The sequence below is a fragment of the Myodes glareolus genome, chromosome 5 (assembly GCF_982192425.1).
Source record: "Myodes glareolus chromosome 5, mMyoGla1.1, whole genome shotgun sequence".
Taxonomy (NCBI): domain Eukaryota; kingdom Metazoa; phylum Chordata; class Mammalia; order Rodentia; family Cricetidae; genus Myodes; species Myodes glareolus.
The window spans coordinates 77,226,115-77,252,652 of NC_142030.1; the positions used below are offsets into that span (position 1 = coordinate 77,226,115).

General features: G+C 35.3%; 1 protein-coding gene across 3 annotated transcripts in view; it reads right to left on the reverse strand.

The window, feature by feature from the left end:
- Positions 1-26,538, reverse strand: part of Brinp3 (BMP/retinoic acid inducible neural specific 3) — a 391,171-nt gene that overhangs the window by 57,514 nt on the left and 307,119 nt on the right. For all 3 annotated transcript variants that reach the window (XM_085688142.2, XM_048431005.3, XM_087906438.1), the window contains exon 7: positions 8,499-8,721. In XM_085688142.2, coding sequence (XP_085544268.1) covers positions 8,499-8,721 — 223 coding nt within the window. The remainder of the gene's footprint in view (positions 1-8,498; positions 8,722-26,538) is intronic.

Below are 26,538 nucleotides of genomic sequence, written 5' to 3' on the forward strand. Positions count from 1 at the left end.
AATGCCACATCACAGAGACAGGTCCTTATAACTAAACAATAAAAAGCTACAACTTTTGCTATAATATGAAGTGAGAGAAGATGTCATTTGTGAGAATTGAAATTTGAAAATTGTGCAGGGCCTGATGGTGGTGGCATATGTCTTTAATTCCAGCACTGTGATGCAAAGGCAGGGTAATCTCTGTGAGTTTGAGGGCAAGCTGGTCTAAAAAGTCATTTCTAGGACAACAAGGGCAGTTACAAAGAGAGACCCTGTCTCAAAAAAAATCAAATAAGAGGCTGGGACTGCGCTGGAAGTGAAACCTGGCAGGAGAGAGAGCCTGTGTTTCAATAGCCTGCCTGCTGGTGGTAGAAAGGTAGTCCCTGCATTAGCTCAGCAAGAATCCTGGCTGCCAAGGGGCACTGATCCTCTTGCAGAAGATTCATCATTGGGGTTAGTTTGCTCTGACCCATGGCAGAAGCCCAACAAGGAGGAACTCAGACATCCCCAGTTCCCCTTGACTCCCTGGCCACTCTGCAGGGGCTAAGCCCTCTCTCCTCCTAGCCCATCCCACCTTTCAACCAGGAATCCCTTCCTTTATTCCTCCCTTCCTCCTCAGGGACATAAAATCACCCAGCTCAGCAGGTTTGCAGGCTGGGACTGGGCTGGAAGTGCAAACCCGGCAGGAGGGAGTGCCTGTGTTTCAATAGCCTGCCTGCCAGTGGTGGAAAGGTAGGCCCTACATCAGCTCAGCAAGAATCCTGGCCAGCAAGGGGCGCTGATCCTCTAGTAGAAGATTCATCAGAGGGGGGAACCTCACCCAGTAACAGAAGATACATTAGAGAACATTTGAAGGAAGAGATGGGCAGACGCCAAGCAAGAATTCCTCCAACAATCTGAAAAACAACATGAAAACACCAGATCCCAGCGATCTTACTACAGAAGAACTTGAATACCCTGTTCTGGAAGAAGTGGAAAACAGTGCCATTATGAAAGCAATAGAGTCCCTTAAACAGGGTATAACAAAGAGAAGTATAACAAAAAGATTGAAGAAATGAGTAAAGAAATGGAAGAGAAATATAACAAAAGGTTTGAAGAAATGAGTAAATCCGTAAATGACACCCTGGGAAACCGAGAAAAAACAATCAAACAGGTAATGGAAACAGTTCAAGAGTTGAAAGCTGAAATGGAGGCAATGAAGAAATCACAAACCGAGGGCCGGCTGGCTATGGAAAATCTGGGTAAACGAACAGAGACTTCAGAAACAAGCTTAACCAATAGAATACAATAGATAGAAGAAAGAATCTCAGACTCTGAGGACACCATAGAGAAATTAAACACTCTGACCAAAGAAAACAGCAAATCCAACAAATTCTCATCACAAAACATTCAGGAACTGTGGGATATAATAAAAAAAAATCTAAGAATAATAGGGGTAGAAGAAGGAGAAGAATTGCAGATCAAAGGTCCAGAAAATATATTCAACAAAATTATAGAAGAAAATTTTCCCAACCTAAACAACGATATTGCTATGAAGGTTCAAGAAGCATACAGAACACCAAATAGACTGGATCAAAAAAAAAATCCCCTCGCCATATAATAATCAAAACACAAAGCATTCAGATTAAAGAAAAAGTATTAAGAGCTGCCCAGGAAAAAGGTCAAGTAACTTATAAAGGTAAACCTATCAGACTTACCCCAGACTTCTCTATGGAAACTATAAAAGCCAGAAGGTCCTGGATAGAGGTACTGCAGAAACTAAGAGACCATAAATACAAGCCCAGACTACTATACCCAGCCAAGTTATCATTCACTATCAACGGAGAAAACAAAATATTCCAGAATAAAAACAAATTTAAATAATACGTAGCTACAAATCCAGCCTTACAGAAAGTATTAGAAGGAAAATCACAACCCAAGGAAACCAACATTCCCAACACTGCCTACAATAACTCAGACATCTAGCGACCCTTCACAAGTACAACTCAAAGAAGGGAAACACATACACTCTACTACCCCCCCAAAAAATAAATAAATAACTGGAGTCAACAACCACTGATCATTAATATCACTTAACATCAATGGACTCAATTCACCTATAAAAAGGCACAGACTTAGAGATTGGATATGAAAACTGGATCCAATATTCTGCTATTTACAACAAACACACCTCAACCACAAAGACAGACACCTACTCAGGGTAAAGGGTTGGGAAAAGGTTTTCGAAGCAAACGGACCTAAGAAACAAGTGGGTGTGGCCATTCTAATATCTAACAAAACTGACTTAAACTAAAATCAATCAGAAGAGACAGAGATGGACATTTCATATTCATAACAGGAACAATAAATCAGGAAGAAGTCTCAATCTTGAATATCTATAACCCTAATAGAAAGGCACCCACTTATGTAAAAGAAACACTTCTAGAACTCAAGGCAGTCATCAAACCACACACACTAATAGTAGGAAACTTAAACACACCTCTCTCACCAATGGACAGGTCAATCAGACAGAAACCTAACAGAGAAATAAGAGAATTATTGGAGGCATTGAATCAAATGTACTTAACGGACATCTATAGAACATTCCACCCAAATAGGAAAGAATATACCTTCTTCTCTGCAGCTCACGGCACCTCCTCGAAAATTGATCCCATACTTGGTAACAAAGCAAACTTCCACAGATACAAAAAATATATTAGTAACCACCTGTGTCTTGTCAGACCACCATGGATTAAAGTTAGAATTCAACAACAATGCTACCCCCAGGAAGCCGACAAACTCATGGAAGTTGAATAGTCAACTGCTAAATCACCCCTGGGTCAAGGAAGAAATAAAGAAAGAAATTAAAGTTTTCCTTGAATTTAATGAAAATAAAGACACAACATACTCAAACCTATGGGAGACAATGAAAGCCGTGCTGAGAGGAAAGTTCATAGCACTAACTGCCCAATTAAAGAAAACAGAGAAAACACACATTAGAGACCTAATAGCACACTTGAAAGCTCTAGAAAAAAAAGGAGCTGATTAACCCAGGAGGAGTAGAAGACTGGAAATAATCAAACTGAGGGCTGAAATCAACAAAATAGAAACACAGAAAACAATCCAAAGAATCAATGAAACAAAAAGCTGGTTCTTGGAGAAAAACAACGAAATTGACAAACCCCTCTCCAAACTAATCAGACGGCAGAGAGAGAACATGCAAATTAATAAGATCAGAAATGAAGAGGGGTACATAATCACAGACACAGAGGAAATTCAGAGAATCATTAGATCTTACTACAAAAGCCTGTATGCCCCAAAATTGGAAAATGTAAAAGAAATGGAGTTTTTTTAGATACGTACCACATACAAAAGTTGAACCAAGACCAGGGGAAGAATCTAAATAGACCTGCCAGTTATGAAGAATTAGTAGCTCTTATCAAAAATCTCCCTACCAAAAAAAGCTCAGGACCAGATGGTTTCAACGTAGAATTCTACCAGAACTTCCAGGAAGAACTAATACTTACACTTTTTAATGTATTTCACAATATAGAAACAGAAGAGTCATTGCCAAACTCTTTTTATGAAGCTACAGTTACCTTGATACGAAAACCACACAAAGACACAACCAAGAAAGAGAATTACAGGCCAATCTCACTCATGAAAATTGATGCAAAAATTCTCAGTAAAATACTGGCAAACTGTATCCAAGAACACAATAGAAAAATTATCCATTGTGATCAAGTGGGCTTCATCCCAGAGATGCAAGGTTGGTTCAACATACACGAATCTATCAATGTAATCCATCACATAAATAAGCTGAAAGAAAAAAAAAACCAAATGATCATTTCATTGGATGCTGAAAAAGCATTTGACAAAATTCAACATCCCTTTATGATAAAGGTGTTGGAGAGACTGGGGATACAAGGATCGTACCTAAATATAATAAAAGCAATATATAGCAAGCCGACAGCTAACATCAAATTGAATGGAGAGAAACTCAAAGCCATTCCACTAAAACCAGGAACACGACAAGGCTGTCCACTCTCTCCATACCTCTTCAATATAGTGCTTGAAGTTCTAGCAAAAGCAATAAGACAACATAAGGGGATCAAGGGGATTCGAATGGGAAAGATTGAAGTTAAACATTCGTTATTTGCAGACAATATGATTGTGTACATAAGCGACTACAAAAACTCTACCAAAGAACTCCTTCAGTTGATAAACACCTTTAGTAATGTGGCAGGATACAAGATCAACTCCAAAAAATCGGTTGCCCTCCTATACACAAAGGATAAAGAAGCAGAGAGGGAAATCAGAGAAACATCACCTTTCACGATAGCCACAAATAGCATAAAATATCTTGGGGTAACTCTAACCAAGGAAGTGAAAGACCTATTTGACAAGAGCTTTAAGTCTTTGAAGAAAGACATGAGGAGGATACCAGAAAATGGAAAGACCTCCCCTGCTCTTGGATTGGGAGAATCAACATAGTAAAAATGGCACTTCTACCTAAAGCAATCTATAGATTCAATACAATCCCCATCAAACATCTTCACAGACCTTGAGAGAACAATAATCAAGTTTATATGGCAAAGCAAAAAACCCAGGATAGCCAAAACAATCTTATACAATAAAGGAACTTCTGGAGGCATTACCATCCCTGACTTCAAACTCTATTACAGAGCGACAGTATTGAAAACAGCTTGGTATTGGCATAACAACAGAGAAGTCGGCCTATGGAATCGAATAGAAGACCGGGATATTAACACACAAACCTATGGACACCTGATTTTCGACAAGGGAGATAAAGGTATACAATTGAAGAAGGAAAGCATCTTTAACAAATGGTGCTGGCATAACTGGATGTCAACCTGTAGAAGAATGAAAGTAGATCCATATCTATCACCATGCACAAAAATCAAGTCCAAATGGACTAAAGACATCAACACTAATCTGACCACTTTGAACCTGATAGAACAGAAAGTGGGAAGTAGTCTACAAGACATTGGCACAGGAGACCACTTCCTAAGTAGAACCCCAGTAGCACAGACAATAAGAGAATCAATGAATAAATGGGACCTCCTGAAACTGAGAAGCTTCTGGAAAGTGAAGGACACCGTCAGTAAGACAAAAAGGCTACCTTTTGACTGGGAGAAGATCTTCACCAACCCCTCATCAGACAAAGGTCTGATCTCCAAAATACACAAAGAAATCAAGAAACTAGACACTAAAACTCTAATTAACCCAATTAAAAAATGGGGTACTGAACTGAACAGAGAATTAACAACAGATGAACTTGAATGGCCAAAAGGCATTTAAGGTCATGCTCAACCTCCTTAGCGATCCAGGAAATGCAAATCAAAACAAGTTTGAGATACCACCTTATACCTGTCAGAATAGCCAAACTCAAAAACACCAATGATAGTCTATGCTGGAGAGGATGTGGAGTGAGGGGAACACTCATCCATTGTTGGTGGGAATGCAAACTTGTACAGCCACTATGGAAATCAGTGTGGCGGTTTCTCAGGAAACTGGGAGCCAATCTCCCTCAGGACTCAGCAATTCTACTCTTGGGAATATACCCAATAGATGTCCTATCATACTACAAAAGTATTTGTTCAACTATGTTCATAGCAGTAGTATTTGTAATAGCCAGAACATGGAAGCAACCTAGGTGCCCCTCAATAGAAGAATGGTTAAAAAAGGTGTGGAACATATACACATTAGAGTTTTACTCAGCGGTAAAAAACAATGACATCTTGAATTTTGCATGCAAATGGATGAAAACAGAAAACGCTTTACTGAGTGAGGTAACCCAGACCCAAAAAGAGGAATATGGTGTGTACTCACTCATAAGTGGATTCTAGCCATAGTTAAAGGTCTTTGAGCCTATAATTCGTGATCCTAGAGAAACTAAATAAGAAGGTGAACCTGAAGAAAATCATATAGTTATCCTCCTATATATTGGAAATAGACAAGATTTCCAGGTAAACTTGGGTGCACGGGGGGGTGGGGGTGGAAATAAGTGGAGTTGGTTAGAGAGAAGGGAGAGGGGGAGGATTGGGGATGGCTTGGGGGAATGGGATGGCGGAAGGGAGGAAGGATGGATATGGGAGCAGGAAGTATATATATATCAACTAAGGGAGCCATTTTAGGGTTTTCAAGAGACTTGATTCTGGAGGGGTTCCCAGGCCCAAGGAGAAGTCCCAGATTGTTCCCTGGGCAGCAGAGGAGAGGGTGCCTGAAACGGCCTTGCCCATAACCATACTGATAAATATTTTGCGTATCACCGTAGAACCTTCATCTGGCGATGGATGGAGATAGAGACAGAGACACATATTGCAACACTGGACTTAACTCCCTAGGTCCAAATGAGAAGCAGCAGGAGGGATAACATGAGCAAGAAAGGCAGGATCAGAGGGAACCTTCATCTGACAATAGTAGGAGATAGAGACGGAGACCCACATTGGAGCACTAGACTGAGCCCCCAAGGTCCAAATGAGGAGCAGAAGGAGGGAGAACATGATAAAGGAAATCAGGACTGCGAGGGGTGCGTTCACCCTCTTATACAAGGTGACTGATCTAATGAGAACTCACCAAGGCCAGCTGGACTGGGACTGAACGAACATGTGATCAAACCGGAGTCTCTGAATGTGGTTGACATGGGGGCTGACTGAGAAGCCATTGACAATGGCACTGGGTCTTGTTTTGTGTGCATGTACTGGCTTTTTGGGATCCTAGTCTGTTTGGATGCTCACCTTCATAGACCTGGAGGGAGAGGGGAGGAACTTGAACTTCCCGTAGGGCAGGAAACCCTGACTGCTCTTAGGACTGGAGAGGGAGGAGGAGAGGGAGTAGGGGAAGGAGGAGAGGGAGTGAGGGAAATGGAAGGGTATGAGGAGGAGGGGAGTAAGTGGAAATTTTTAATAGACAAATAAATAAATAAATTTTAAAAAATCAAATAATAATAGTAATCATTTCATCATCATCATAATCATTATCATCATTATCATCATCATTATCATCATCATCATCATCTTCATTATCATCATCCAGAAACACAGGAAAAGAGTTTTGGCAGGTCCTAAAGAATGGTACAAATACTATTACTTTTTTATTCAGAAATTCCCAAATTTCAATACATACTCAAGAACAGTAAAAACGCATATTCACAACAATAAATATGTATAAAGAAGTTTATAGATGCATCAGTAAAAATTTTCAGGGAAAAGCAGTAAAGTCCACCAAATGGTGAATGACTAGAAAGATTGGCATATATGTAATACACAGTTTTCAAATGTTATGTACTCCGTTTATACAAAAGCTCTGATAGGGCAAAACTCTGAAGACAAATGGTACAGTCTCCAAGATTGAAGGGATGCACAGCCTTTAGAGAGATGGTGATCACACATTGTATGTGCTCATTGATATAAACTTAGTATAAGATAAAAGTAAGCTTCGGTTCAGATAGCAGATATTTCTTAATATATGAAGTACAGCATAAAGCTATGGAAATAGCATTGTGTTAGATTTTAGTCAAATATTTAATAGAGGTTTAATCTTCAGTGTGCTGTTTTAACATTGTAAGATATCTATATCTATAAATTTCTCTCCTTAATGTTTTAAGCATCAATTCAAAATGTTAACATTTTTATAACAGAAATACTGTAAAATTATGTGGTTTGTTTTCCATATTTTGTTTTTGATGCGTTTAGTTTAACCAGACTTTAAAAAGATGAATATCAATTTTATTATTTTAATAATTCATCAGAACGTCTTAAATTATAAACTTTTTTATAATCAACTTTTATTTAATTTTTAAATTTACTTATTTATTTATTTATAAAATTTCCACTTCCTCCTCTCCTCCCAATACCCTCCCACTCCCCCCACTCCCTCTCCTCCTCCCTCTCCAGTCCTAAGAGCATTCAGGGTTTCCTGCCCTGTGGGAAGTTCAATTTTAGTATTTCAATAATCCATCAGAATGTCTTAAATTATAAACTTATAATCTGTTTTTCCAAATATGTTCAGACATAAATACTTAAGTATTTTATTTTTATATTAAACATTAGAAACCTGTTCAGTTAAAATTACAGATTATAATATGATTATATTTATGAATTTCCAAATAATTGAAAAGCAGCACAAGCCCCTAATTGCTTTATTGGAAAATTAGATATGAAAAAATTCTTGTTTGTATCTTAACCTACTTCATATGTTCCTCGTTTAACTATGGAGATTTGTCTTCTATTGTATTTTTTTGAATAGGTTTATTAACTGACTACCATAAAAATAACATAGAATGAATGCTTGATTAAAGTAACAGAAGAAAAGAAAACCAAGAAATATTAATGTATGTGTTCCCCATTGTACTATTACTTAGAAACCGCTGAAATACATTATCTTGAGACAAGAGAGTCCTCTCTATTAGGAAAAAACAGCATTAAGCACTGTGTACCAGCACATCTGCTCCCAGGGAAAAAACAGACCTGTGCTGTCAGAACAGAAACAGGGTTGCCCTGCTCTTCCAATCTTACCTCTGTCTTGGCAGACTGATGAGGGGCTGTTTGTGGCACCGCTTGCTAAGGCTAAAGAGCTTGTGGACAATTCTATGTGCCTTCAGGAAAAGCTGTTTCATGCTGGTCTCCAGTAGTTCATAGCGGCGCTGAAAATTAGAATCCATTGTCCATAAATGCATTATAGTTGATGTGTTGAGGAAATAATTCATGGGTAGTCTTTTCATGAAGAATTTGAATTCATCTGAAATATGAGAAAATTCAGCATTTTAATTATAAAACAATTATTCTTTCCTCCAGCCAAAACAAATTTAACATATGTAAACAAGCTAGAAGCTTAACAATCTAATGAAACTTGAGATTTGAGAAGTTTTAAGTTGTTATGTTTTGATCTTGCTAACACAGAAGTTTCATGAGAGAATATAAAAATAACTAATGTACGAATGACGATTAGGCAGCAAGTGTTATCCACTCTGTTTTCTATGCTTTTCCTTTGGTTATATTTAAACAAAAATTTTATAATATGTGATATATATTTGACCTTCATATTGAGCATTGATGTTAGTAGTTCTCTTCATGTATGCTAAAGAAATTTTCCAGATCTATTCATTAAAACATTTATACATTACTACATCTCTGTTTTTTCTTTCTTTTTTATTTCTTTGAAAACAATATTTTCTGTGCAAAAGCCCTAGCTCAAGCTGTCCAAGAACTCTCTCTGTAGCTCAGTCTAGCCTTAAGATCACAGATATCCACCTGTCTCTGCCCCCTGGGTGCTGTGATTAATGACCTGTGCCACCACTGCCCAGCTTAGGAGAGAATTTTAAGTAGACTATTTTACTATTCAGCTATGCTCTTCTCTCTCACTGCTTCTATTCACATCACATGACATATCGTTTTAAAACGTGTACATAAAAACATCAATTAAAATATTTAAACCTCCATCACTGGCTATTATCTTTCTGTCACTAAGTATCATATGTGACATTCATTTTATATCAAGTAAATAATTAGCCTTCAAGAAAAGTAATAGTTGATATTATGCGATGACTGTGGAGATGGCTCAGCAGGTAAGATTACTACAGCAAAATCATGAGAACCTGACTTTAATTTCACAGAGCCCGTGTATAAAACCAGTCACTGTCATGTGAGCCCACATAGCTTTGTCACTTTGGAGGATTGCTGAGGATTGTTGGCTGACATCATGACCCCAGGTTTAGTACAGACACCATTCCCAGGTCAGGTAAGGAAGTGGAGACGAATGAGCAGAACAGCACATGGTCTCCTCTAGTCTTTGCATGTGTGTATGTATGTGTGTGGACTCATGATCACATACCACACACATTATTACACACACTCAAAGTTCATTTTACAGGAAAACAAATGATATAAAGGGTCAGTTTATTATATAAACACACAAGATAAATAATAGGTATTTTAAAGGTAAAAAACAAGGAAACTGTCCTTTACTAGACATTTAACATGCACCATGACATACGCAAGTATTTTTCAACAAAAATAATTAAGATCATCTTATATTACTAAATAGATTAACATATATAATTACCGTCTTTCTGCTACAAATAATTAATGACAACTCTATAGGAAAAAAGAAAATGTTCAATGTGTCATATTTGGAATATGACAAATTACGCTTGGAATGTAATTAACAATGTTCAAATATCAACCTCAACTTAAAAATATGATGTTTGCTACATGTATATTTATATACACACACATACAAATGGTGAAAAAAGACACTTTAGCATTTTATTCTTTCCTTTTTTGCAAATATTTTTCATGAGCAGGTTCTCCAAACATTTTTTTAATTACATAATTTTTAATGTCATTTCTCAGCATTCTTACTTAGTAAATTAATAGGTTTGCTCCAACATGTACACTCACATCAAATTTCTGGAAAAAATACCTGAAATAAATCTGTAGTTTAGAAGAAAAAACACAAGTTAGCCGCTATTATGCAAATAAAAGAATTTAGAAAAATTAAACACAGTTTAGTTACTATTCTATCAAAAAATACTAAGTCATAAGTGTGAGATCTTAATCTTGTGGACTCTAGTTTGCTTTTAATTAAACTACGTGGAAAACAAAACATATTGAAGATGACAGTTGATTTTAACATTCTATGATAGAACAAACACCTTTTTTTTAGATATATGGTTAGGCTATCCAGTTTAAATACAGTTTGCAAATCTCCAGTTCTACTGGTTACATTATAATTAAGTTTGTGTGAGTTGTATGATGCTAGTAGGTCTTCTGTTGCTGTGATAAATACAATGGCCAAAAACAACTTGCAGAAAAAGGGTTGTTTTGTCTTAAAAAAAATCTCAGGTCATATTCTATCACTACAAGAAGTCAGTGGAGGACTGAAATGCTGGACCCTGGAAGCAGAAAATGAAAAAGAAACCATGAAGCAATGCTACAACCTGGCTTGCTTTTCACAATCTCCTCATCTTGATTTATTATAAACTAGACCATTGGACCCAGGCTGGCATCACCCTCCTGTAGAATCAGTCTTTGATCATAAAAATGCAATGCTATAGATTTTCCTAAATAAAATCTGGTGAAAACATTCTCATTGTTTTCTTAGCCCAGATTATTACAGCAATTAGCAAGATGGTACAATATACCTAGCAAGCATGTAGATAGCACTTTATTGTATATTATTTATCTTCAGTACAATATTAAAATTGCTAAGCAATGTGTTCCTAAAATTATCCATAGACTTCTAACAAATTTTCTAAAATTGTCATGTTGAAATTTACTATTACAGAAGCTTCCTTGAATATATGCATCACACACACACACACATACACACAATTTAAATGGATATACCCTATAACAGGGGGACCATATTCTAATTAGACACCAAAATAAACCAACCAAATAAACAACAACAACAACAAGAACATACAAATAAAATCATATCAGGAATGGGTTACTGCCAGTGTCCAGCCTCAGCTTGGGTTCAGATCCTGAGGTGGGGAAGGGACTTGAGCACAAGGAACACTTCTGATCACTGAGTAGATTGCACTCACGTAGCCCCAAAGAGCTCAGGCTATCTTTGTTTATACTTTAAAAAGGGTTTTTTTCTTGCCAGGCTTACATGAGCATTTTTATTATTGGTTCTTATTTTTGACTCTAAGAAATACATCACAATTTAAGAAACACTTCGAGATTGTTATGAAAGACCCCCCCACCGTCGTTCTCCTTTATGCTTCCCCAAATACACATTCCCAGAGCTGCATAACTTTATTCTAGACATGGTGTTCAGCATTTTAGAAGGCTTAATTAAATATCAAGGCAGATGCATCATGTTCTTGCAGTACTTACGTCAGCTGGCTACTACTTGTGGTTACAAGGTTAAAAATAATAAACATGGCCATAATGATTTAAGGACAATGTGCAAACACAGACAATTATATCACCTCAGCAAGATATATTTTATATAGTTCCCTTTCTTACAAGAGGGTCCCATGTCTCAGTCTCTCTGTAAAAGACAAACTTTGATAAAGGTCTCTTATCGTATCCCACTATATCATCCTTCTTCCACCAATATAGCATCCATGTATGGTAAAGATGGATCTAATCAGCCTACATGTTACATTGCATTATTCCCATCAGAATATACTAGATCTTAATACTGATTCTACATGACTTGTTTCTAGTGCACTTACAAACATGGGTTAGTGTGATAGGTATTCCTAAGGCCTTTTTCCTATTCTGTGTATGTTTGCCTTACTCTCCTTTCCAGAACTGAGGCATAGTCAATGCTCCAAGTGTTGTTATCTCATCTGTACCTAACCATCTCTATTGAGTCAGAAAAGCTCCCTGGATTAGTTGTAATTAGTAATTCCAGATAAGAGATTTGAGAAACATTAGCCCCTCTGTTGAATTTGTAGGGAGAAATATTTGCAAAGAAGCAGAATTTCCAGGAAAAAATTCAGCTGTCGCATGTGTGCCTGACAAAGCAAAACTAAAAAATCAACCCAAGCACTGACCATTATATTGAGAGAGAAAAGAATCTATAGCCTGCACAAATTTTGCAGATTCCTACACTGTATTGTGGTCCTTGCCAAGTGAGGGCCTGTTTCTCCAGGTGCCTTGCCAGGCAGAAACTATTTGGACACATAGTAATATATGCTCTTCTAGCTTGCAAGGCTCTAGACAGGTTACCTTTTTCTGATCAATGGAAAATTAGGTCCACAGACCTCCAAATATCATAGAATATTGCCATTGTTCTTGGTTACCCTCAGAATTTAAGCATAAGACCTTGTGTCTGAAGACATCTTTTGCTTGCGCCTAAAATATGGTAAACAAATATGAATAGTGACCTGGAAGATTCTTATCCATTGACTAGCTTTCATTCTGCTGGAAGATATTATAGATATTAGATGAAAAAAGCAATCTTAAATTTTAGCTTTTTTTCATTTGTTTTTAATTGAAAATAGACTTTTTGTACAATTTATTCTTATTACAGTTTTTCTTTTCTAAACTCCTCCCTATCACCATACTTACCAAAATTTGATCTTTTTGTGAATCCTTTAAGTAAAAATGACAAAGTCTAGGCAACATATGCCTACTAGTGACATAAAAGCAAGGATATCGTGGAAGCAATGAATCATCTTCTGATTGTAATTAAGGCCCTATATAAGAGGAAAAATTGTTATCTGGTGCTATAAAACTGGCCAAGAATGGTGGCTAGATGGCTATAGACCCTATAGGAGAACTTCCTTGTATTATCTTGTTAAAGATCAGCTATCTAAATAATTTTAATGACTCTGTGGTATGTATCTGTGGATCTCAACTATCATAAGAGAAGCTACTTGCAGTGGATGACAACAAGCGTAGTCACTCCCATTTAGACAACAAGGAGAGAATGTGTGATTTCAGCATGCTTCATGTGTTTGTCACCCTTCCTCTTTCAAAGTTCATGGATCTTCATGAAAGACAGGGAAGACAGACTGTAAGAGCCAGATATGGCATATATATTCAACCGTGTTGTGGTCATAACAGGGGGGTTGTTTATATGAATTTGCACAGATTAAAAAATCATGAATAAAGTCTGTATAAGTTTAAACAAGAAGCTGGAAAAATACCTGCTGATGAGCTATTGGCATTTACCATGCCAGGAGAGAAAGTGGCAGTTTTCTGTAAAGATATATTACTGCATTCCAGTGCACACCTGATATTCAAAGGTACCTGGGCAACAAAAAACTGAACTCCATGGTTTGAAATGAGAGATAGAAACAGAACATAAAGTTGTGTGGCTACTTATATTGAGGTGTTTCTGGGAGAAGTTCTGGGAAAACGCTCAAGATTCCCTTTGTGAACATCTCAATAATTAATAACAATATTTGAAAAATTTATTCAGGAGACAAATTTAATGTGTGTTCTTGGGGTAGGTCTTGTTTATAACTGAAGCCCATCCTACTTAAATATCACACCTCTTGGATAGATTATTACTTGAAAAAAAAAACAGAATAAAACAAAGGGAAAATCTTTTCTATAGCTCAAATATAAATGGAGCAGACTATGCAGTATAGTTGCATTAGATATGTTTAAATGATCCTTTTAACTAAGCAGAGAATAAACAATTGTTTAATATCAAAGTTTTGGTTTGACAATGTTGTGTAATTTGTTGGCTTCCATATGTCTCTTTTGAGAAATATCTTCTTATAAATAAAGAATTGATGCATGGTAATTGGAACACACTTCTTGGATCTTCACAGACCAGATGCTACTACTTTGAAAGCTAATCATTCAAATCATAGTCATCTTTGACACTTCTGATAAGATTTTTTCATGTTGTGGGCATGAATTTATAATTGTATTTATTGTCATTACGATATTGGTAAAAGATATAAATCAAAAGAATTGACTTAGTTTAAAGTACGCGTTAACGTAGAAATTATTTATCTCACTGGAGTGTTTGCAATAATGTGTGTTTGCAAGAAATCATCAGTGCATGATCTCTGTGAAATAGTTTTAACATGACACATGAATAATTACTTCATTATGAAGTCATTAGGAGCCACCATTGACAGTCACCCACAACAGTTATTGAACACCTGTTGTGAACAGAACATACAGATGTTTCAGTCTATGACAGCAAATGTGAGTAAACCTTTCATCTCATTTTTAACAATGACTAATTAATGATATGCCTTATTTTCAAATAATACAAGAGCAGCTTCAATTTTTCATAGCTATTTTGCCTAGATCTCAATAGATTTAATGGAAATGTCACCACAAATATCTTTCTCTCATTTTGGTTTTCTTTAAATTAATATGTATAGATCATAAAAATTGAAGTTATAAAGGACATAGAAATTATATAGATAGAAAGATAGGTCAAAGTAGAGGAAGTCAAAGAAGTAGGGATGCCAAAGATATTTTATATTAATTTTCTACACTATGTATAAAATAAATAACTATTTATAGTAAAAATGACAAATGCACAATGAGTACTGAGAGGCTGGCTCAGTGGCTCAGTGATTTGTTGAAGGTAAAGATAAAAGTTCAAAAAGAAGAAAGCAGATATATACTTGTTCTATAAAATAATACAGCCAAACTCTCTAACTCAGAAAAATAATGAACAAACAAACAAAAGCATACCCAGTCATTCAGAAATAAGTTTAAAGTTTTGAATGGAACACACAAGAATTACTATAATCTTTAAAAGTTTCCACGATTAAGGGCAGGATTTGTTATCTTGATATTCCTACTCTTTGGAACAAGGTGATTCTTCTGTTGAATATACTACCCCGCCCCTAGGAGGATGTATGTTAGCATTCTTGTTTTTTCTGCTTTTGAGATAGTCTCAGTGTATCATCAAGGCTGGCCTAGTACTCGATCCATTATGTAAGCTGCCCCTAAACCTGTGGTCATCTCGCTTTAACCTCATGATGCTGGGATTACAAATCAGGTTGTCTTGCCTGGTTTCTCACCAAACTCTTTTTTTTTTCTTTTAAATTGACACATAAGTATTATGTTCTACCATGTCCTTTGTAAACAAAATTGCTTTGTTGATTTTTTTCCTTTTCCATCTTATAACTCATCTCCCTTACTGTATTGTACACTTCTGTTTCTAGTCTACCCTTCCTTCTGGCTCTCTGTCCAATACACCCTATTCCTCACTCCTTCCTCAACACTTCTTTTCCCTATCTCAAAGCTTGAAGGCTCATTTTTAATTTCAGAGATTGTGTTATACCCAAACACCCACATATATTGATGTATATATGTATGTATGGATAGATATATACATGTATTCACTTAAAAATTAGAATCAAAAAATGAGAGAGAAAATGTGATATTTGAGTTCTGAGCCTGGATCATCTATCTATGTTTTAGCAAGTTTCATAATTTCAAATTTCAATTTTCAAAAAACTGACTAAATTTTGATTGTGACTTTACATTACAATTTCATTATCTATCTGTCTGTTGGTGGATCTTTAGGGTGGCTTAATTTCCTAACTATTGTGGATAATCATGCATCAATAAACATGGCTATTCATGAATTTCTGTCATAGAATACAGAATCCTTCGTGTATATTTTGGGAGACATATAACTGGATCATATCCTAGATCATTTTTAACAATGAAAAATATCTATACTGATTTCCATAATGTCTATACTAGTTTATACTCCCAACAGCATTGTGTAAGAGTTCCTCTTTTTCTATATCATTATCAGAATTACTTAATCAAAATTCAGATAGAAATTCAAAGTAGTTTTAGTTTTATTTTCCCTGATTGTTTAGATGGTAAACAACTTTAAAATACTTATTGGCTATTTGTGTTCTTCCTACAGCACAGTTTTCTATGATACAAAGGTAACAAAAGAGACAACAAAAGAAAACATGCTAATGAGCATCTGGGTTCTTAGAATTTATAGTTAGCTTCAGTCTTCTAACATAACTAATTCATTGGAAACAAAGACTATTATAGAGGGAATGAATTGCATAAATGAACTCTGGGGAGGCAGTTAGGAGAGGTTACAACCTTGCAAAATGTTTTCAATCCCTAGTTAGGCACAGTTTTAATATCTTGGATGCCACAGCTTCTCTACTAAAATATATTAGGGTTCTCTTTAGTTTTTTTTGATTTTTAAATTATTTATTTTTTATTTTGATATTATAATATAATTGCATTTTCCTCTTTCTTTTTCTTCCTCCATCCATCCCATTTATCTCTCCTTAATTCTTTAATATTCATGCTTTCCTTTTTTACTTCTTTTGTTACATATACATATTTTTCAAAATACAGAAATACAGTCTGATCATTATATTTAAAGTTAAATGTAGGTATGTTTTAATGGCTGACTTTTTGGTATTGATTAACTATTTGCTGCTATCCTCCCTTGAGTAATATCCTCCCTTGGATCACCAACAGTACTACTCTGCTCTGATGCCTATGGACCACATCTATCAGCAAGGCAAAATAACATTAAGGGTACAGTAGTAGTGTACATCCTCTGGAGGTAACCAATGACTCTCTAATTGGACTAAAATATTCTTGAAAAGGATTGAAAAAATTGTACTGAAAACTAACCCAACTATCCAGGGCTAGTGAAATCATATATCTTGTAGGTAGAATTACAACCATCACTTTGTTAAACCAATACATAATTAACTGCAGTCTAAATATTTGTCCTTATACACACAGGTAAGTGTGGATCTTGCCTGTCAAGAAAACTTCTCTATGAAACAGACAAAGGCAATTACAGAAAATTACAACCAATTACAACACAGAGTTGTGAAGTCCAGTCCCTTAAATACAACTGCTCTACTTAAGTTTCAGGCGTCATTGATGAAGAGGTGGAAAGACTGTAAGAGCCAGAAGGTCAAGGAATTTACTGAGACTAAGTCTCTAAGTAGTGTTGGAAGCTTTAAGCACAGAGTCTCAGCAACTTGACTGCCTAACCATGAGCTTAAAAAGAAGGACAAAGGGGCTAGAGAGATGGCTCAGTGGTTAAGAGCATTGCCTGTTCTTCCAATAGTCCTGAGTTCAATTCCCAGCAACTACATGGTGGCTCACAACCATCTGTAATGAGGTCTGGTGCCTTCTTCTGGCCTTCAGGCATACGCACAGACAGAATATTGTATACATAATAAATAAATATTTAAAAAGAAAGACAAAAGACAGGCTCATTATTTTTAATAGCTGAGTATCTTGTGATATTTTTCATGACTTTCCATTGATATAGACACTAGGTAGCTGTTGATAGCTTCTCAGTAAATTTTAGAATGTCATTCCCTCTCTCTTTCTGTCTCTCTGCCTTCTTTATGTTTCTCTCTCGATCTCTTTCTAACTCATTTTTTTTTCTGTTAACGTAAACTTTAACATTCTAAAGATTCACAATTTAAGTATTTTATTTTACTAACAAAATTATTTTTTCCAATAACTATTCCTGCAACTTCTTGAAGAATTTACTATAAATAATACGTATAATTTTTGGTCTCATACCTCAATTTTCTGGAAATTATTTTACCTATTAAATTTTCATTCTTTATATCTATTTTTTATATATTTGATGTCTTTGAGGGAACAGCATGTATGTATGTGTGTGTGTGTGTATATATATATATGTATATAAAAATATATATATAAAACACATTTCTGCCTGTATTGATGAACATGGAAAACATTGGCCTGTACACTTTATATTTTCATATGTTTAAACTCTATGTTAAGAATCACTTTAATCTGGGTCTTAATTACTCACTGCAAGTAAAGATGAAAGGGCTAATAGGTAAGCTGTGTGACTCAAATCAGGTATATGATTCACACTATACCTACCAACAAGATTTTTCTATTTTTCTTTGTTTCTGTTGTTGTGTTTTGTTTCTCTTTAGTTTGGGTTTTGGATTTTTTGTAATTTTGCTCTCTTTTTTGTGAGTGGTTGCAAGGCCAGAAGGCAGATGAGAGATGAGTGGTCACAGAGATGAGTGGGAGCAGAATGCATAGTTTTCAATCCACAAAGAATCAGCAGAAGCTAAAAATTGCTTTGGAATATTCTTTCAAGAAAAATTTCCCAGATCATTTTGACATGGTATAGTTTCTATAATAGCAACAGCATGTGATTTGCGTTATGAAAGATAAAATATTTTCTACTATTGAGAAGCAATGTCTTGATTTAAATATTCACCTCAAAGAGTTCCAAACAGATGCTGAATACATTAAAAAAGTAAAGCTGCAGGTATTTAAGATTGAAGAAGAAAAAAAAATACTTTCATAATTTCTATTATTGTGAACATGATAAACATTAAAATTTAAAGTGATATATGAATATTTATTTTCTATGTTTTGTAACTATTTTAAGTTTAACAAATAAATATAAGCAAATTATATTAATGATTTATATATATATATATATATACATACTTATGCATACATGATCGATAAATAAATTAGTAAAGCTTTCTTGTGAGTAGAAACAACAATACAAAATAGATAATTTTAATTAGAGTGAAATCCAAGAAATAGGCTGGTATCAGAAAAATAGAGAGAATATGAAATAAGTAGAGAGAATACATACATAGACTACTTAAAATAAAAGGAGAGGTCAAAAAGCTCGACAGTGTGTGTGAAGAATTTAAACAGTTGTTTTTAATCAAATAGAATGATTTTTCCAGTTTTGTGAGATATACAATCCATTTTTCTCAGTGTCATCTTTTCTGATTTAAATTGTAACAAGATACTTTGGCAAGAACTCATATCAATTCCTTGTTAAACAAAATTCTCTATGTGTAATGGTGATAAAACAAGCCATAGTTTCTCAAACAGAACATAGTATTGTATGGAAACTTTACAGGAGCAAGTGCATTCAATGGTGATTGGATTTTAATACATTATTTTCTTTTGGCTTTAGTTTACCATAGACTACTATGTTAAAAAAACATATATTTATTAAGTCTAGCCCCAAAGCTGAAATTTTAATTTCAAGTTATTTCTTCAGTTTTTCTCACTTTAATTACAGCCAAGATCACTCTCTATTTCAGCTAATTTTTTTTTACATGGCAGTCATGTTCCTGTACAGTAGCTCTAACTCTGTTTTCCTGATTTCACATCCATAATCACAACTACATGTGGCCTTTTATTTGTTTGTTTGTATTGTTTTTACTTTTATCAACTATTATCCCCAAGCATTTACAAGGAATTCTTTGAATGATGGATCTCCAAATAGAATTTTTCCAAGTTCTCTGGTAGGCCACTGTTAGAACCAGAGGTGACCACACATCATTGCAAATCTATTCAAAAGATACTATCATACTTCATAGTATAGTTTGTATGAAATTGACAAAATACTGTTTGTATGGATTTCTTAGTCATGATCTGGACTCCCCTTGATGATACATTTTCTCCGCTCTCTCTTCTACTGGACTCCCAGAGCATGGCCTGGTGCTTGGCTATGGATTGCTACATGCATTTTCATTAGGTACTGGAAGAAGGAACTAGAATGACAGGGTAGTCACAAATCTGATATAGGGGAAGGCCAGTTCAGACACTCTTTCCACTATTGCTCTGTATCTTCTCAGGGGTTATTCTCATCTCGTGGATTCCTGAGAACTTCCCTAGCACCAGGTTTTCACCCTAACCTGGTAATGACTCCATAAACTGTAGACCAACAGCAAGGGAGCCTGCATGGGATGAAACTAAGCCCTCTCTATGTGGGCAACAGTTGTACAGCTTGGTCTGTCACTGGGACCAGCATCTACTCCTGGAACATGTGCCAGATTTTGGAGCCCATTCCCTATGGTGGGATGCCTTGCTTAGCCTCAAGGCCTGGTGGAGTGGTTTGGTCCTGCCTCAAATTTAAGTGCCAGTCTATAGTGACTCTTTATTACCTTTTCTGTGGCATGGATGGAGGTTAGATTGGGGGAGGTGACAGGGTGATGGAGGAGGAGAAGAGGAACTGGGGTTGGAATGCAAAATGAATAAAAATTAAACTTTACTAAACTAAAATAAATTTATAAAAACTACAATGGTGATTAAAAAGGGCATCTGGCTCATAAACAGTTTTAGAAAACTACAAAACTGTGGGCAAATGAAGGGTGTAAATTCAGAGCACATCCTAAGTCTTCAATAACTATCTAAAAATAAATCATTTTTTTTCTGATCATTTTACATTTCTGCTTGGTCTTCACCTTCACAGTGCTCTTGAAACTTCAGGGTAAGTGGATTTTCTCAGCTGTTGGATTCAATTTAATTCACCTGGATTTAGATTTTATTTCTCAGGGGATCATGGGAATTGCAGAGATAGTAGTGGCTATAGCTTTTAACAGTGATGGACTCACTAAATAAGTTTTATAGAATTTTTTTTCTATTGTTCTTTGACTACATTTGTTACAGAAGAGAACAGAAGAAAATGTTTCTCTACTTTCCTTTGTGATTTAATATTGTCAGCACTGTCCTTTAATAAATTCTTTATCAGCTGAACTCAATTAAAACCTTTTTTTTTCCTTTAAGGAAAGATTCTTTGCTGGAAGATGTAGAGGTATCAAAAGGAATCTTACAGAATAACTTCTAAAGGGAAAATGAGTAGAATATGTAGTTCAATTCCTAGACCACTTTGGACAAAAACCATTATAAATAGATACAATGATAAACATCGAAATTTGACAAGACATCTACCACCCACATCGTCAGAGATGGAATGCTTTGATACCAAGTGGCTATTTCAAATTGAAAGCTGAGTATGAAAGTTTGAAAATAGTGGATAACTCAGTTGCTACTCTCAAGATGGCATGATTAAGGACCTCAAACACTCACCCACATTTTCTTTTCAAAGTGTTAATTGAATGTAAGAGAATTCAAAGTGCTAAAATTAAAATTTGTAGCTCCTGATGTGAAAGAAATTCAAACAAACTTTGGCTTTAAGATCACATATTAATGGCTGCCAGACAGGCTATATCAAAGTCAGAAGAAACACTGGTTTGTGAAGGCATGGGGACTAGGGGGCACTGGCCCAATATAGGAGAACTGGTAATGACTCAAATTTCCAAAACACAAACTCTTGTTTCTCTTGTCTTTTTCCCAAAGAGGGGGAAAAAGGTGGGGATGTGGTGGGGATAGGGATATGTCCCAAAATCGTCTAGTCTGTTTGATAGGCAACCCTAATCTTGTCTTCAGATGTTACATGTATTTTTTTAAAACTTTCTTCTTAATTTGTTTTATTTAAATTAAAATACAATTATATATTTACATCAATTTTCTTTCACAAAGTACACACACAAGTACAATGTGCTACTTGGAAAAGTCAAGCCAACATAAGGCAGAGCTCAGAAGGAGGCAAGGATTGTAGAAGTCAGAGGGATTGATGAAGCCAGGAGAACTTGGGTCACAGATTCAATTTATTAGGGCTCACAGGGACACACAGATACTGAAGCAGCAACCACAGTGCCTGCATGAGTCTTTACTAGATCGTCTGCCTATATAATATTGCTGCTATCTCAAAGTTTTTTATTTTTGGTATTCCTAAAAGTGATGAGAGCAGGTGTATTTCTGACTCATTGGGTTGCTTCTGGACAGGTTACCTCCTACTTGGTTGCTTTGTCCAGGTTCCATGTGAGGACTTTTGCTCTATCTTATATTGTCATGTGTTGTTGCTTTCTCTTGGAGGTCTACTCTTCTCTGAACAGATACAAAGAGAGAGTGTATCTAGGGGAGATAGAAAAAAACCACATAGAGGGAGGAGTGTAGGGATCAGAGGTTTTGGTTGGGATGTACTGTTTAAGAGAAGTATAAATATAAAGAAAAAAAAGAAAAAAGTCAAAGTTAACAACACGTTAGTTATGAATTCCGTGGTGTGGGAGAATTGTCTGTTTTCTGTCGATCATGTTTTAAATAAGCGCTGATTGGCCAGGCAGGAGGTATAGGCAGGAAAACCAGACAAGAAGTGGAAATGATGCAGGGAGAGCAGGAGAATTCTGGGAAGGAGGAAGTTGATTCCCTCCTCTCCTGCCCAGACCACCGAAGCAGCAGGATGTGATCTGCCCCAGTGAAAAAGGTACTGAGCCACATGGCTAAAATAGATTGGAATAATGGGTTAATATAAGTTAAAAGAGCTAATAAGTAGCCTGAGCAAATGGCCCAATCAGCTTTATAATGTATAGAGATCTCTGTGTGATTTTCTTTGGGGCTTGCCAGCTGTGAGGTACTGGGTTTGACAGAAAACCCCAACAATTCCATCATAGTCTCTATGGACAAAAACACAGATTACTCCTTGAGGCCCCAATTGATTTGTATATTTAAACTAAAGAAAATGGCAAAAAAAACATAGAGGTTCCCAAAGTAAAGCATGCCTCAGTCAGTCAATAGATAGCCAACTTGAGTTAGAGTAAAGAATAAAGACAAAACAAACTGAAAAAAAGGATAAGTTTCCTATCAAATTATCAGACTAAAACATTTCAAAAACATGAAGACAAGGAATGGCATAGTGTAACACAATTTTAGAGTGTATCCTTCCCTTTGAATGGTGACAATGTTAAATTCAAGGTGCTGCAAATGCTACAGAGTTTATGAACCAGAGAAATATGGTAAATATCTGTCATGCATAAATACACTCCCTTCCTCCCTGCCTTGCTCTATTCTTCCCTTCCCTCTCCCTCCCTCCCTCCCTCTGTCTCTGTCTCTCTCTGTCTATCTCTCTCTCTGTCTCTCTCTCTGTCTCTCTCTGTCTCTCTCTCTCACACACATATATTATAGAAATGTCATATAATTTGGGTGATTTCTATATTCTACTAAAAATTAAATATTGTTTGCTTACTTACTGAACAAATGTGAAGAAACTTGAGATCTATTCCACACTAGGAATTTATTTATTTATTTATTTATTTATTTATTTTTCACATTAGAAACTTAAATTCAACCTTAAAGTAACTCTCCATCATGCTATAGTTTAAGAAAAGAGAGATTCTAATTAAACTCTGATATGGAAGCTTTACTGGTGCCTCCTGAAATGATGAAAAAAAGACCTCTAATATTTTCCCCTACCATTAAAAAGAGAGAACTGCAACAGTTAATGTCATATTAAAGTAATGTTAAGTTTTATAAGTTTAAAGAAGATTTCAAGGTAGGGACATGTTATCATTAATGGCATGGTTGGTTGATATTACCCTTGATATTTTAGGATGCATTTTATAAATGACTTGAGCCTGAAAAGATGTGATAAGTACTAACAGAAATTACCTTGCATTATTCCATCCATTACCTAATCATACAGACTACAAATGAGTCTTATTCCCAAAGCCTGGTGATCCTGAGTGTATTTAGATAGCCTTTTGACATAAATGGCTATCTAATATAAAGTAGTCATTCCCAAAACTATATGATTATATGTAAGAGTCACATTAAAAGAACTCAGCATCATGCATGTATATAGTCAGATCACTGTATCATTTATCTGTCTATCTATCAATGTTATCTATCTATCTATCTATCTATCATCTATCTATCTATCTATCTATCTATCTATCTATCTATCTATCTATCTATCTATCTATCTATCTTGCTATCACCTATCAAATCATACAATAATTATCAAAGAACCACCAGTTTGAGAAAGAATGTGAAAGTTATAGGAAAGGTTGGAAGAAAAGCAAATGGGAAAGTCTACACGGAGGAAGACAAAGGAGGCAATGCAGCTACATTTTAATAAATATTTTAAGTATTGAGAGGGAAGTAGAACAAGTCTCTATTCATAACCAAAAGTCATCTCCAATTTATAACTTCTCACAAATGAAAGAACAATTTCAAATGGAGTCTCACTGTGTATACAAACCATACTTAATTCCAGGTCCCATGAACAGCAAAAATAACAAACACAAAAGGATCTCAGTGGCATTTTTGAAGAATCATTGTCTCATAAAGTTTTGTCATGGGCCTTCCTTTTTTCTTCCTTCCTTCCTTCCTTCATTCCTTCCTTCTTTTCTTCCTTTCTTTTTACCTAACCTTATATGTCCTTTATATATTATGGTTATTATATATGGTATATATTATGGTTACTGATTCTGTGCTTTTCATGGAATTTCTGTGTGAACTTGTGTATCACCTTGATCATATATGTTTCTTGAGCTTATTATTGTTATTATTATTATTTCATTTGGCCCTTTTTATTCTGCTTGGTATATCCTATTCTTGTTGTTATTGTTTCTATCTATTTCATCATTATTATTTATTATATACTTGTTTTTATTCTTATTATATAGCAAAAGAAAGGGTAGATATTTGGTTCAATGGGAAAAGAAGAGAATTTGGGCTGATTTGGGTAGATTAAAAATAACCAGAATATACTGTATGAAAAGAAGCAGATAATATAAAATAGAAAATATAAATATCATATATTATTTCTTTATTTCTCCTTAATTAGAAAGATGCACAAACCTCAGGAATTCCATGAAGTGATTTATTTGGGACAATTTCATTGAGTATGACTTCAGTGATCTGTATTTAGATGGCAGATGTTCCATCTCAGTCTCATGTACTCTTGGTGCCCTCCAGAGATTTCTTTTGCTGTGTGAGTTCTCAACTGTGCCTTGTATAGCCCTTGAGCTAACATCCCCAGTCCTACTGGTAACAGGAGCTTCCCAATTCATTGAATTTAAATACATTCTTTATGTGCTGCAGTAAGATTCTATTCTAATAAGAAACCTGAGTACTACAATTAGAATTTACAGTCAAACAAGAGCTTAACAGGTATCTATTTAATGTGTACTGTGTGCTTACTAGTGTGTTAATGAAAAGTAATGATGATCATAGCTATACTAAAATAGTATATTCATGCTTGTTAAGGTAGATTACTATGAAACAATAAAATTCCTTTATAATTAGTGACAAATGCTCTTAGCATTTTTAAAATAATGTACTTATTGTAACTTCTGAAGGTCCTCTGAGAAATGTGTGTTTTATCTTGTTTAATCCCTGCAGAAGTTAGGAGATGAGCGCTATAATAATCTTCATTTTTCTGATGAAGAAATGTGTTTTATCAAGTTTCTGCAACTATGCAAAATGGCACTGTTAATAATAACTAAAGCCTAGAACAAACTGTATCTGAAAGAAATTCCTGCTTAACAAGCAGAAATACTCCAGGAGTTGACAAAATTAAATCTTTTATATTCATAGAGAGCTTTTGTTCAGTAAATTTTATACAATTTTATCTCTTAGAATCTCATAATAACCATGCTGTAGGACAGGCTTATTTTATTCAGATGCAATATGAAATTAATTTCAATTATAGGTTCATTGTACATTGTCAACTCTGAGAAGAAAACAATTTTCCCAAGGACATAGGGAGAGAGGGAGAGAGAGAGAGAGAGAGAGAGAGAGAGAGAGAGAGAGAGAGAGGAGAAGAGAGAATTATATATTATAGCAAGGGTGAAGGCAGTGTATTATTGTTATTCTAAGAGATGTCTATATTGCATATGACTTAACCAACTGACAAAGTGAAGAAAGAGTAAACAGTGGAAAGCAAATATAAAATATGCTAGAGTAGTTTATCAGAATAATTTGAATTCTGTAATATAAAACATGATGCCAGTAACTCAGAAGGAGAAATAAAATCAAAGTACAGTGTATAACAATATTCCCAAACTATAGTGCTTTGCAAAAAAGCTTCTACATAGCCGAGTCAAGGGAGGAGATGAGAATTAACAGAATAAAGACATTACTGTCTGGTTTGTTGAATATATTTGTCAATTTTTTCTGGCAAGAAGTTTATTCTTATCACATACACAAAACTAAAAAAAAAACTCAAGGCTTAGCACTAAATAACACACCTAAAAGTGAGCAGTAGCTTTAAATACATTTCTGAAATGAGAGCATATAAATGATCAATTACACATGCAAACAATATTGTTTGTTTTTTTTGCTTTTTGTTTTTTATTGAGACGGGTTTTTCTGTGTAGCTTTGTAATCTGTCCTGACACACTCTCTATAGACCAGGCTGGCTTTGCACTCACAGAGATATTCTTGCCCCTGCCTCCTACTCTGGTGAAAAAATCACAAATTATTGTGTAATAAACATATATCCATGAGTCAGGCA